Genomic DNA, 14,184 nt, shown 5'->3' on the forward strand with positions numbered 1-14,184 from the left:
GTACCTACCTAGCTAGTAGGTAATGCTTTGATTTACATAATTTGATTACCAACAAATATCTCCATCTAATATATTGCTTTTTTAGTCTATATTTTGTCGTATTTCATACGTTACATAATCAAACTTATTTGATTAAACTAACAGAATAAGCAACTGTCAAAAAATTTTAAAACGTTTAGTTACTAGGTATATCTTTCCACTTCATTCACATGTCTCGGTAGTTAAATTCTGCATGGGGTGAGTTCAAAATAATCTAAACCTGATAGACGCAGGTTCAATTCCCAATGCAAATTTTTATTTTTTTTATTTTTTTTTATATATTTTATGACTGTAAGTATATTTATTATATTTTTTTTCAGAAAATACGTATTTAGTTAAAATTTTCTCAACAATTGTTCAGAAATAATTTCTTTGGTTTCATTTTTCAATGTGTTTGCGTGCGTTTTATTCTTTTATTTTTTTAATTTTTCGTATTGTTTTAATAAAATTTTTTGGAAAGTAGTAAGTATTAAAATTAGTTTAATATTTAAATAAAATATAAATAAACTGTTTAAAGTAGTTTAAAGTATATTGATTTCGTTGAAATCATATAATAGAAGTATAACTTCTTACGTGCGTACAAAGTACACATACATTCTTTTTTTTTTATTTCATTACAAGTTAAAAAGTTTATATTTAGACTTTATACAAGTAGTCAATGTAAAACTTCTTGACAAACTTAAGTAAAAACTATGGGGTGAAAGAACCACAAATGAACAGAAAGTTCGTGATTCAACGTTACTTGAGAAAGGGGAATCTGTAATTACCGTAGCACGTGATATTGGTGTTTCAAGAGATTCAATTTACGGTCGGATACGTCGTAGCCTTCTGAGACTGTTCCGGAAAGAAAACCTGGTTATGGAGCTCTTAAAAACATCATCTAAGTTGGACACCATCATCAGGCATGTAGTAATGTTAAACCCTTCCATAACTGCCCCAGAACCCAAAATTAAATATCCTTATATAAAGTATTAATTTATAAAATTAAAATAATTATCCTGATTTATGCGTTTTATTTACTTTGTAAAGATTTTTTTGGCGGCACTGTAAATTAATATGGGGGTAACACTTATTCCAGCGCACTGTATAAGTTAAAAACACATACTATGTGAATATCATTTTAGGGTTTTGGTCAGAGGGTCTTTTTCGACCTTTTTTCATAAATCTAGACATCACGGACTCACACTTGCAACCTTTTCATCATTTAAACTTACCTGTATTTACCATAATCAGTTTTAGTTTCAACCATGGTCTTTCCAGTAATATTTTGTTTGGCAGGACTTTTCGAATACCTGAAAAGTAGTTTACAATTATAAAAGTACACTTCAAGTAAAAGGCCTAGCCGGGTAAGAAGATGAAAAGTCAACTCGATTCGAATTCCATATAGGTCACCGTTTAGCATATATAGTGAAACTAACTTTCTGAAATTTTTAGCCCCCTAGGTGGTCATGTGACCCACCTAGAGCCTAATTAGGGTTTTTATGCTTTTATTTTTTATCTCAGCCGCATCGAGAACTAACTTGCAGCGAAAAACTTTAAATAAAAAAGCTGTAAGCTTTAAAAAGTTCTGTCCGAAAAAACATTTTTTTTTTATTTTTGGCGGGAAATTTAAATTTTAGAACGATTTTAAAATTTTAAATGAGTAGAAAAAAATAACTAAGACATTCGTTTACACGAAAGAAATATATAACGTGTATTTTTGCACAATGTTTCACCCTGAATTTTTTCAAATTTTTAAAATTGGTGAAACACACCTTTAAAAATAAAAAACCGCATTGTTTCGGTTTTTTTTTTCGTTTTTTAATACAATTTTATACATGTTTTTCAAAAAAGGTAACACCGTCACTAAAATAGGTAAAAAACTGGAAAATAATTGGGGTTTGCTTAATAAAAATTTTTTGTAACGCCACCCATTTTCAAGATACAGGGCGTTGAAGAAAACAAAATTTTACACATTTTTTACGATTTTGCCGGAACTACTGGTAACATTGTAATCAAACTTGGCGAGTTTTAAGAGGTAGTTATTGTGCATGTTTTGACATACAATTCAGGATTTGATATTCATCATTGGCGCGCATAGGGGTAATGGTCTGAACTTTTTAAAGAAAAAAAGATAGTACGCCACTGACATATTTCAAATTAACAATCATTTTTGAATTCCTCGTTCAGTTTTCGATAAAAAACTATCTTGTCATTTTTTCATACGACGCGCAGTTTTGCTGCAAAAAATAAAATATCTTAACGCTTCCAAAGTATTCGAATTAGTTTTTATAATGGATATGGATGTACGAGTTTATGTAGATGTAAAAACTACATACATACTAGAAGTTCGAATACGTTGTAAGGGTTAAGATGTTTTATTTTTTGAATAAAAATGGCACGTCGTATCAAAAAATAGGAAGATATATTTTTTGTCACAAATTGAACGAGAAATTCAAAAACGATTGTTAATTTGAAATATGTCAGTGGCGTACTATCTTTTTTCTTTGAAAAGTTCAGACCATTACCCCTATGCGCGCCAATGATGACTATCAAATCCTTAATTGTATGTCAAAACATGCACAATAACTATTTCTTAAAACCCACCAAGTTTTATTACAATGTTGCCAGTAGTTTCGGCAAAATCGTAAAAAATGCGTAAAATATTGTTTTCTTCAACGCCCTGTATCTTGAAAATGGATGGCGTTACAAAAAATTTTTATTTGGCAAACCCCAATTATTTTTCAGTTTTTTACCTATTCTAGTGACGGTGTTACCTTTTTTGAAAAATATGTATAAAATTGTATCTAAAAACGAAAAAAAAAACCGAAAAAATGCGGTTCTTTATTTTTAAAGGTGCGTTTCACCAATTTTAAAAATTAAAAATTCAGGGTGAAACATTGTGCAAAAATACACGTTATATATTTTTTTCGTGAAAACGAATGTCTTAGTTATTTTTTTCTACTCATTTAAAATTTTAAAATCGTTCTAAAATTTAAATTTCCCGCCAAAAATTAAAAAAAATTTCTGACAGAACTTTTTAAAGCTTACAAATTTTTTATTTAAAGTTTTTCGCTAGTTCCCGATGCGGCTGAGATAAAAAATAAAAACATAAAAACCCTAATTAGGCTCTAGGTGGGTCACATGACTACCTAGTGGGCTAAAAATTTCAGAAAGTTAGTTTCACTATACGGTGACCTATAAGGAATTCGAATCGAGTTGGGGGCACTTTTCACCATCTTACCCGGCTAGGCCCTTTAATTTCTTTAACAAACCTGTATATGTCTCTTTCTACCGAACCTCTCGGACTTGCAGGGTCCATAGGACTGTCCTTGCTCATTTCCCGGGAATTCCTAGGGCTGTTATCCAAATGTTCTCCGGGGGGTAATACGTACTTGAGGTCCATTTTGGAACCGAGTCTATGCGAATTTTGATCCCATCTAGGGCCCATGTTGTACTTCGAAGGACTGTTTTGAATGGTTGGGATTGCTCCTGTTGTGTCGATTTTCGATAGTGTTGTTTTGAGATCATCGTGAGCGTTGGGTCCTATACGAGTGGTGGCTTGCTTGTTGTATGAGTCGTAGCTCGAGAGAGAGTCCTTAAATAAGATTTAACTGCATGAACCATAGTAGTAATAATAAACTAGATGTAGAACTGGACCGCTGCATGTGTTGGTAGAGAAAAGAAAATACCGATATGAGAGAAGAGACCTAGATCTTACTAAGGCTGAGAGAAAACAGGAAAGGGAAAGGTAAATTGAAAGATGGCAAGAAGAATGAAACGATACGGAAGATGTGGCACAGTGGACAAAGATACTGCCCCCGAACCTCAAAAATTGGGTGGACTGTCGTCACAGGCGACTGGATTATTTCCTAACGCAGGTGCTCACAGGACACGGGTAGTTTATGGCCTACCTCTCTAGTTTTGGAAAGGCTGACACGGATAAATGCTCATACTTCAGACACCCGGACACTGATACACATACCATGCTACAGTGCAACAAATGAATAGTAGAAGGGAACAGAATGGAAAGAGAGAGGTGTGAATTTTTTGACAGTGAGAGAGCTGACTGAAAATAAAACAGGTTGGACTAGTATACACAACTATATCCGTGCAGTAATCAAGAAGAAAGAAGAGGAGGAAAGACAGCCGAGGCCAGTTAGTAAGTTAGATTGTGCGAGACAGACTGTAGAGAAGGGGCTCCAAAAAAAGTCTGTGGACGAATGAAGGTAGTGATTTCGGCCTTACAACTGCCTCTGTTTTCGGGACGCTGGATAACAGAGGAGGGTCTGGTTCAGCAGGTAGGCATTAGGCGTAGCCTCAGCGACGAGAGGGCGTTTTAAAGTACCTCAGGAACTATCGCTGGGACTACGAAGAATGAATCCTGCACTAAGGTCGGCCAGTTCCGGACTGAGATGTCTTTTGAAGATTCCAGACCCCCCCCTCTATAAAGATTTTTTTAAACATCCTTTAATTACTGCAATCTGTTTTTACAATTAAAAAAAAAAACAATAAGCAATAGGTTTATCACATTAACATAGTGGAAATCCATCCAGTGATGAAAATCCTTTGCGATACATTTCTGATAAAAATATCTGAGATCTAAATAACAATTTACAAAGACATATTTTACGAACATATAAACTCTATAAAGATGAAAAAAAAAGATGTAGAACTGGAGGCCAATAAGCGAAGCAGATTTTTTAAAGTTTAGTGTGCATGTTGTCCGATAGGTGGACACAAATAAGGAGTCAAAACAATTTAAAATTTCACTTGTTTCCCATGATAATTAGATGGAATTTTATGTGAGTGGTTTTAAGTAAGATAATTGCCTGGTTCGACTATGCAGTGCATTGGGTTGTAGTACAAGATATTCCAAGACAGAACATGTATTTCGGGAAGTATTAAAGCCTATTAGTTTACAATGCACCCTGCCCACAACATGATTTCGAAAGTTTAAGATATCATACATATTAAAAGTCTTACCGATTTGGAATTTTGACTTCTTTCTAATGATCCAGCTTTATTGTTAAAATTACCATTTTCATTTGCATTTGGATCAACATTTTCTCCGTGAGTTGTAGCTTTTGTTCCAAATAACCTCTCGTGAGCAGAGCGCCTATAATAAAAACAAGAAATGAAAGGCTGTTGATATTTAATTAAAAAAAACAAATAAAAATTAAACCTTATAAAAATTTATAGGGTTTAAAGATAAAAACTAAGGACGGGAATTATTGCAACGTGAGCTAGCGTTATTTCACGGTGCCTTATTAAATGAATCGGAAGAGCTCAAAGAGGGCGGCAATCACTCCGCTAGGAGTGTACAGTTCGTCTAATATACTTACCGTTGCACGTCATTATCTACGTCAAAGATTTAAGTTGACATAGTTGCCAATGTATAAAAAAATCCCGAATCCATTTTAAATCAAATAGATCACATAATTATTACCAACGTGGATTATACAACAAAACAAATTAGTAATGAAAGTAAATAAATAGAAAGAAAACAAGAATTAAAAAATAATCTCTAAATTAAGTAAATAATAAAAACAGTAAATATAATAAAACAAATACTTATAGTAAAGAATAAAAACAAATGTGAAGTGTCATCACCGCAACTGTCGAACAAATAATGTTACCAATTTATGCCAAAATGTCACCTTCGTTCGATTACAGTTACACTGTGTTCCGAACAAATGTGCTTCATAAAAACGCTTTATAATCGATTTATACAAATTAAATGAAACATATTATTGTGTATTTCTTTAAGTTAACATTAATAGAAATCTTCAAATACTATTTCTACGAGTATATATCAAAATATGTCTAGTGGCTGTAATTCCAGTGTACTCGGCAAAATGATTCTAACAAAGAACACACCTACCGCCTAAATATTTCGTGTTGGTATCATGTGACGTCACGGGCTATGACGCGGATGACGTGCAACGGTAAGTATATTAGACGGAGTATAGATGACATGATGAATCATTCAGAGAACACTTTTTCCTTTCGTTGCTCATTCACAACTATTCTACAGAAAATCTATGGAAGGTGACGCAAAAGTATCCGTATCTGAAAGCGTCCATTTTACGTAATCTTTCTTCAGCACAAACAGGGATACATTCAGCCGCTGGATACAGAAAGATATTTTTTCCCACAGTATGCGAGATACCGAATTCTGTATCTCGCATACTGTGTGAATAAATACCGTGTGACAGATTAGAAGCCTTCAAGTTATGGGCCTAGAGAAGGATATTAAGAATAAGTTGGGTGGATAGAGTCACGAATGTCGAGGTGTTGAGAAGAATGGGAAAAGAAAGAGAGGTTTTAAATAGAACTAATTAGAGAACTGCAACATCTGGGACATGTCACGAAGGGCGAGCGTTATAGGCGAGCGGCAGCAACCCCTAAAATTACGTTATTGGGACCGTGCAAGTTCGGCAAAGCGACACCTGGTTTCTAAACTCAGCAACATTATTCGCACTTTTAGTTATATTGGCATATTAGTCCTGGTTACTGGATAATTATCAAGGCCATAGTCCAAAAAAATAATAAGAAGAAAAAATAAGATTCAGGTTATGTTATTAAGACGTAAACAATTGTATGTAGTAAATAAAATTAGTTATTAAAATGCAGTACTGCAAGCAAAATACAATTAATTAAATTTACCTTTATATAATAATTGCATATCATATCAATATTGTGGAGCAACATATAATTTTTCTTCTTTAATGACAGTAGATATAAAATGTACGTCAATTTGACAATTTCAATTGGCAATATGAATTATTTAATTGCAATATTTCTCATGGACGGAACACAGAACAAATCACTCAATCCTCCAAGAGCTTAATATTCAGACTCGACTTTCCTCTATTTGCCTCTCCACCGTCTTAAAAATTTTCGGCCATATTGCAAGAAGAAGTGATGATCTTGGGAGACTTATAATTTTGGGAAACGTTACAGGGCGCAGAAGTAGAGGTCGCTCACCTACTCGATGGACGGATCAAGTACAGAAAGCAAGTGGAAAAACATTCTCTGAATGCATGAGGGAAGCTCAGGACAGAAGCCGATGGAAAGAGATAGTTGCTCGTATTATAGGGAATCACGACACTCAGCAATGAGAAAACGACTGAGGAGTAGGAGAATGCTAATCTCTTTAAGAGCAGCGCTATCGAAAGTGCGAATTGCCAACCTTCTTAGAGGAGATGACACATGAAGAAGAAGAAAAAGCTCCATTTGATTCTATGTAAAAGCTGCGTCTTGGATACGCGTACCTCGGATACAGTATCCTCGTCTGAAAAGGGTTTAAAACAACAAAAATATACAGACAACGTACCCATTAGGTATTTTGTTTGAGGTGGTTAGTAACCCCATCCCAGGTTTGGCAGCTCTATCCACGCGCGGAGGGAGATCTGGTACCTGCCCATATACTCCATCTTTCGCAGGACTCTGTTCGGCTATACTATGTCCTTTAGAATGGTTATACACTCCATGGAGAGTACTTGCTTGTCTTTTATGTTGCATGGATTTATCGCCATTATAATCACTTCTAAAAAATATTTCAAAAATTAAAAAAAAAGCAAGCAAAAAATTTGCGCATACTGAATAGTTTTAACTAATGTAATTCCTCGCAATTCCCCACAATAATATAACCCTTTATAATTGCTCATAATACAATGACTATCGAATGTTATGCTTGATGCCTCATGTCCTTAAAACTTTTATCAGAATCATCCGTACACAAATTTACAAATGTGACATTCAATTCGGATTTCGTTAACACAACGATACAGAGATATGAATGTAGATGTATGGGCATGTTTTATTGATTATCGAAAAGCATTTGACTGCGTTAACCATCAAAAGAGGCTTCACATTGTTTCCTTGAGCAGTATTCGTTTTTACGATTGGTTGCAACCACCCTAAGCATTAAGACAATTAAAAAATAGAAAATCTCCAGGAGAGGATCGAATATCAAACGAACTCCTAAAGTATGGAAGACAAGATCTGACGTAAACAACTATTAAAACTAATACAAAAAATAATAGAACAAAACAGAATACCACAAGAATGGAGATCAAGTATCCTAATACCCCTCTTCAAAAAAGGAGATAAATCGCATCCGGAGAATTACAGAGAAATTAACTGATTAAACACAACATTAAAATTAACAACGAAAGTGGTAACAAACAAACCGAATGAAATTATAACATTAGCAGAAGAACAACAAGGTTTTAGGTCGGGAAGGTCATGCACCAACGCTGTATTTATAATCAGGTAAGTTCAAGAGAAATCATTAGAATACAACAAACTGGCATATTTATGTTTCGTGGATCTTTAGAAAGCATTTGATAGGGTCAAATTGAAGAACATTATCCATTTGTTATACTCAAGAGAGGTACCTCTAGGAATAATTAAAACGATCGAAAACATCTACCAGAACAACAAAATAAAAGTAAAAGTAGAAGATCTAACTGATCCAATGAAAGAAATGATAGGCAGAATTTACAAAATAGTCATCAGATCAATAATGAAATACGCGGCAGAAACACGACCCGACACAGAGAGGACAAAAATATTGCTCGAAACAGCGGAGATGAAAACCCTTCGAAAAATCGATGGGATAGAGCTAGAAGTACAGATAAAAGACGGAGATGCAAGGTGGAGAACATTAATAACTGGGTAAGAAACAGAGGAGTAGAATGTAATGACCACATAAGCGGAATAACAACAAATAGATTAGTAAGAACGGCGAAAGACGGTTCTCCAATAGGAAGACAGTCAGTGGGAAGACCATGAAAACGATAGAACAACTTACTGGAGATACATTGAAAAAACAGAGTCATGTCTATACAAAAACAAGAAGAACCATCAAAAGATAATCGAAATTCTGAGAACAACTGGAATTGACGAGCAAAACTTGAGAATTATCTTAGAACTATGTTGGCACCAAACGGCAACAACTGGAATAGAGCACACAATATCTGAAGATATATTAACCCGACGAGGAGTGTGACAGAGTGGCTACTTATCACCGGTACTATTTAGTCTGTATTCGGAATCTATATTCAGTGTTATCTTGAAAAAAGAAATCCTATCAAGAATCGAACAAGAAAGGTATCGCTGGTTTGAAATGAACATAAAAACATTTTTTACAAGATCAGACTTTAGTCTAGAGCTCAGAATCAGCATGATCAGATGTTACGTTTTCTCTGTCTTGCTGTATGGTTGTCAAAGTCGGACAATGAACTCTGAAACAGAAAAAGAATAGATGTCTTTGATATGTATTATTAAGGTTTCCATATTTTTCAAAAATAAAACAGAAAATATTAAGACAAAAATCAAATCACCGACCAACAGAAATCGCAACACTCTGTATATTGTATATTAAGCACTAGATGTAAGAAAAGTGTTTTTCGGAATTAGTGAATCGTATTCGGTTTAAAGACATTCCCCGAAAATAATAAAACAATATATTGGTTTTTCTACCGTTTAGTTAGATAGACATTTGTAAACATTTGACGTTGAACTTTCTATTGTACGACATACCACGAAACAAATGAAAAGATTATACAAAAGAGTAGGTTTAGTAAATGGTCGTTTAAGAATAGGTAATTATCCTTTTTTCCGTAGAAATTGAAAAGGTCAATTATGTGTTTACTAAGAATGACTTACGGATTATTAGATAGTAGAAAGTTGTTTTTTTTCTTGAGAAGACAGTAAAATTTGTTTGAATAGATATAGGTCGTGATTGGGTGAAAAGAACGAAGTGGGAGATTTAAGGATTTTTGGATGGAGTTCGCCAGGAGAGGAGATGACACTGTGAATTGAATACCGCGGGAGAACACTACAGTTTCTGCTGAGACGACGTTGCTAATTTGCTAAGTTTTTGAAAAAAGTATATGTTGTGAAAAGTTGTATTTGTGTTTGGTGGAAGGAGTTCCAACTGTGGTAGCAGACAGAAGAAATAACTGACATGCTGTAAGTAATAAACAGATGTATAGTTTTATACTGGACCAAGTCGATTAGTTGAGATATCCTTGTGTCTGGAGAGAAGGGGTTTATTCATGTAGTTAAGATTTGGAGCAGAGGAGTTAGCAGGAGTATTTGGAGAAACTGAAAAGTACGAGCAAAGTGGACACGGCGCAATCAAAGGAGAGTGAGAGGAAGTCATCAATTTTGGAGACAAAAGGTTAGTTTCGTCATTTTAGTAAACAGAGACTATCAATCACGATCACCTATTTAAATTAGAGTTATTCGTTTTGTTGGTTTTTATTGAGAATTAAAATAAATGATAATTTATTGTGAAGCACTAAAATTAAGAAATCTTTGATTTGGATATGAGTTTAATTAATTTGAATTGATAATTTTGGATGTATGATTTGATGGATGTTTGAAATATTTATTATTCTGACCATTGTATATAGTATAATATGTTTATTCAATTCTTTTATTTTTAATATTTGATCGGTTCTTAAAATATAACATTTGCTTTGTAAGTTCATAATTGTGCTGTAAATTTATTTACCTATTGTCTATCCCTTTCCTCAAAGGCAACTAGCAAAAAATACTTTGAAGCCACGTTTTGTTTTAATTAGTAAAAGAGCCCTGAGATATCATATTAATTTGTTAAAAAAATATATAAGTCCAAGTAGAGAGAAGTTTAAAAAATAAATATTATACACATACATTTTGAGCAAACCACAACAGTATATATGTTATTCGTTTTGTTGGTTTTTATTGAGAATTAAAATAAATGATAATTTATTGTGAAGCACTAAAATTAAGAAATCTTTGATTTGGATATGAGTTTAATTAATTTGAATTGATAATTTTGGATGTATGATTTGATGGATGTTTGAAATATTTATTATTCTGACCATTGTATATAGTATAATATGTTTATTCAATTCTTTTATTTTTAATATTTGATCGGTTCTTAAAATATAACATTTGCTTTGGAAGTTCATAATTGTGCTGTAAATTTATTTACCTATTGTCTATCCCTTTCCTCAAAGGCAACTAGCAAAAAATACTTTGAAGCCACGTTTTGTTTTAATTAGTAAAAGAGCCCTGAGATATCATATTAATTTGTTAAAAAAATATATAAGTCCAAGTAGAGAGAAGTTTAAAAAATAAATATTATACACATACATTTTGAGCAAACCACAACAGTATATATACGGACGGACCCTGGGAATTCCATGGGTACAATAAGTTATTAACGATGAGATACTTTGGCACGTGAGTAAACAAAAAGAATTACTAAACATAATCAAAGAGACGAAAATAGAATACTTGGATCATGTGTTGAGAAGTGACAGATATGAACTACTCCAAATCATATTGGAAGGTAAAGTACAGGGCAAAAGACCAGTAGGAAGATGCCAGAACTGATGGCTGAAAGACTCCACAGAAATCTTTCGTGCAGTAGTTTCCAAAGGTACGACTTCCATTTGAATCGCCAACCTTCGAACGGAGACGGCCCAATCAAAAGAATATAACTGTACGCACTTAAATAACAAAAAACAAAGAATGTGTGTGTACGCACGTAAGAAGTTATACTTCTATTATATAATTTCAACGAAATAAATATACTAAACAGTTTATTTGAATTTTATTTAAATATTAAAGTAACTCTAATACTTATCTACCACTTTCAAAAAATTGTTATTAAAACAATACCAAAAATTAAAAAAATTAAAAAAAGAATATGAATCGTCGGACTTGAACCCAGGACCTCTCGATCTCTGGTCCAATGCTCTACCAACGAAGCTATCATCGCTCTATGTACGTGACATCTCGGACATAAGTACAAATCACGGTGACAAATAGATCAAGTGAAGTAGAAAAATGTTATAATTATCTTACTCCCGAGGAAGACAAATCCAAAGACACAAAAATTATAATAAATAATATATTTACTAAAAACACTAATATTATATTCTTTTAATGACTTATTTGCGCTGATACATACATAACTTGAAAGATTAGCAACGAACTACATACTGTCTGTGTGCGCATGCGTACAGAATAATAAAAATTCTCTCAATAGCCCTTAAAGAAGTATAACTTAAAAAAAATGAAAAATGTTCCCCAAAAAGTAGAAAATGATTGTTTATTGGGTTATGTTTTACTTACTTTCTTTCAGGAGCTGCATAGAGATCGTGTCTAGGATCCGGTATTTTGGGATAGTCCGGTTTCTGATAAGACTCCGACGTGTACATAGGAACCTTATCGTTAAAATTTTGAGTTTTTCCATACGGACTTTGCGGATCTATTCCTGAGGGAATATCTGGATTGGAAAGAGCAAAAGGAGCCTCCTTCACTAAGGGAGAATCTGTTGGAGTAAGTTGAGGGTCTGAAGGTGGCTGTTGCTGTTCTTGGTTGTTAAATCCATATCTGGCATCGTAACTAGGCTGAAAAATGTAAGACGATAATCAGTATTTTTAGATATATCAACAACATTGATAAATTACCTGATAGGGTGGTAGTACATCATTTGTGCTACTATCCGGCATCACTACACTAGGATCCGAACTAGCTTTCGTCAATCTTCCCGGATTTCCATTTCCAGTTAAGGATGGCGACGTTGGGGGTCCAGGACTGTGTTCAAGATCACTTTCTGGTGAGCTAGCATAAGACAGCCTTAGAGAAGACATTGGAAATAGGAAATCGTCTGATAGTGATTCTTCGGGCTGTAATGAGTATTTTAATAACAAAATGATGTTATAAACACATATTATGCAGATGCGAGAAACAAAAACAAAACGAAGATTGCTATTCAATATAGTGCTTGAAAATAATAAAAACATATTCAGACACGATTAAAGATTTATATTGCACTAAAGTATTGAATAACAAAATTCAAATTCATGACATTTATGAAAAATGTGTAAAAAACTAGTGACAGTAGTTGTTAAATCAGAAAATTAAAAACAAAGGGTGGTACGAATATTTTTTATAATTATTACTAAATGAATTGCTGTTAAATATGCAGTTAAACATAACTAGTTGGTGCATGCTCTTTTACACAATAAATAACTTTGATAACAAACATCGAAGTGAAAAACTCCTTAGTAGTAGGTATATTTTAATTAAAAATCTTAAAAAATCCAAATGGATTACATAAATGTGTTCATAACGTTTTCGGACCTATCAGTCCATCTTCAGTGAACTCTTGTACTTGCTAAATAGGCCCAGAACCAAACAGTGGTTATATTTAGAATTCAATTTACATTGTAAAATTGAAAAGGTTTAAAGCCGACGTTAGAGGATACCTTCCGGGAGCAGGAAGAATCCCTACAGGAAACCTTAAACAGCAACCATCTTGGTCTATTGACGTCTGCCAAGTGTCACTCATCGTTTGAGATAAAAAGGACCCTAAAACCATCATCAGCATAGTTTTTGTTTCTGTTGTTTTAATGTCAATTGTAAATTGTTTGTGTAGTGTTATCAATGTAGTCATGTAGTGTGTGTATTGCAATGAACATAAGTTCTGTTCATCGCGAAACTGCGAGAAATGTTGGTTTAAGTCTCTCGAGTGTGCAACGAGTATGGCGACGGTACGAAGAGACCGGTCGCTTGCTCAAAGACCTGGTTTAGGCCAAGGCAGAGTTACAACTGCTAGATATGACCGATTTGTCGTTTCTAGTACTTTGAGAAACCGAACGGTCACAGCAGTTTTCATTCGAAATCATCTGCAAAAAGTGAGAAATGTAAAAGTGAATGGACAGTTAGGAGGCGACTTCATGCTACTGGCTTATCTCCTAGAATTAGAGCATCTGGACCGCCTCTCTCCCGTGGACGCTGAATCACCAGATTGAATTATTTTGCACGAGAACACTTGGCTTGGACAATACAGGATTGGAGCCGTGTATTGTTTTCCGATGAATCGAGATTCTGTCTTACGGGCTCAGTTTAACATGTAAGAGTGTGGTGACGTCCAGGCGAGAGATATGCTCAAGCATGTGTTGCCGAGGGGCTTCCATTTGGTGGAGGGTCAGTTATGGCATGGGGAGGCATATCGTTTGACGCTTGCACGGAATTAGTCTTTATTGAGAATGGGACATTGACTTCGCATATGTACCTAGCACAGGCTCTAGAAGACCATGAAGACTACACTGCTCGGTTAGTTACTTAGTATCTTGACGAGGTTCAAAT

The 14,184-nt window shown here is 34.1% G+C and overlaps 1 protein-coding gene across 4 annotated transcripts in view; it reads right to left on the minus strand.

Moving 5' to 3' along the window:
- Positions 1–14,184, minus strand: part of LOC114336287 (tight junction protein ZO-2) — a 390,572-nt gene that overhangs the window by 51,562 nt on the left and 324,826 nt on the right. For all 4 annotated transcript variants that reach the window (XM_050657746.1, XM_050657747.1, XM_050657749.1 and 1 more), the window contains exons 12-17: positions 12,501–12,719; positions 12,163–12,440; positions 7,358–7,570; positions 5,005–5,137; positions 3,294–3,616; positions 1,254–1,331 (exon numbers count right to left, since the gene is read on the minus strand). In XM_050657746.1, the coding sequence (XP_050513703.1) occupies positions 1,254–1,331; positions 3,294–3,616; positions 5,005–5,137; positions 7,358–7,570; positions 12,163–12,440; positions 12,501–12,719 (1,244 nt within the window). The remainder of the gene's footprint in view (positions 1–1,253; positions 1,332–3,293; positions 3,617–5,004; positions 5,138–7,357; positions 7,571–12,162; positions 12,441–12,500; positions 12,720–14,184) is intronic.

The sequence above is a fragment of the Diabrotica virgifera genome, chromosome 8 (assembly GCF_917563875.1).
Source record: "Diabrotica virgifera virgifera chromosome 8, PGI_DIABVI_V3a".
In the NCBI taxonomy this organism is placed as follows: Eukaryota; Metazoa; Arthropoda; class Insecta; order Coleoptera; family Chrysomelidae; genus Diabrotica; species Diabrotica virgifera.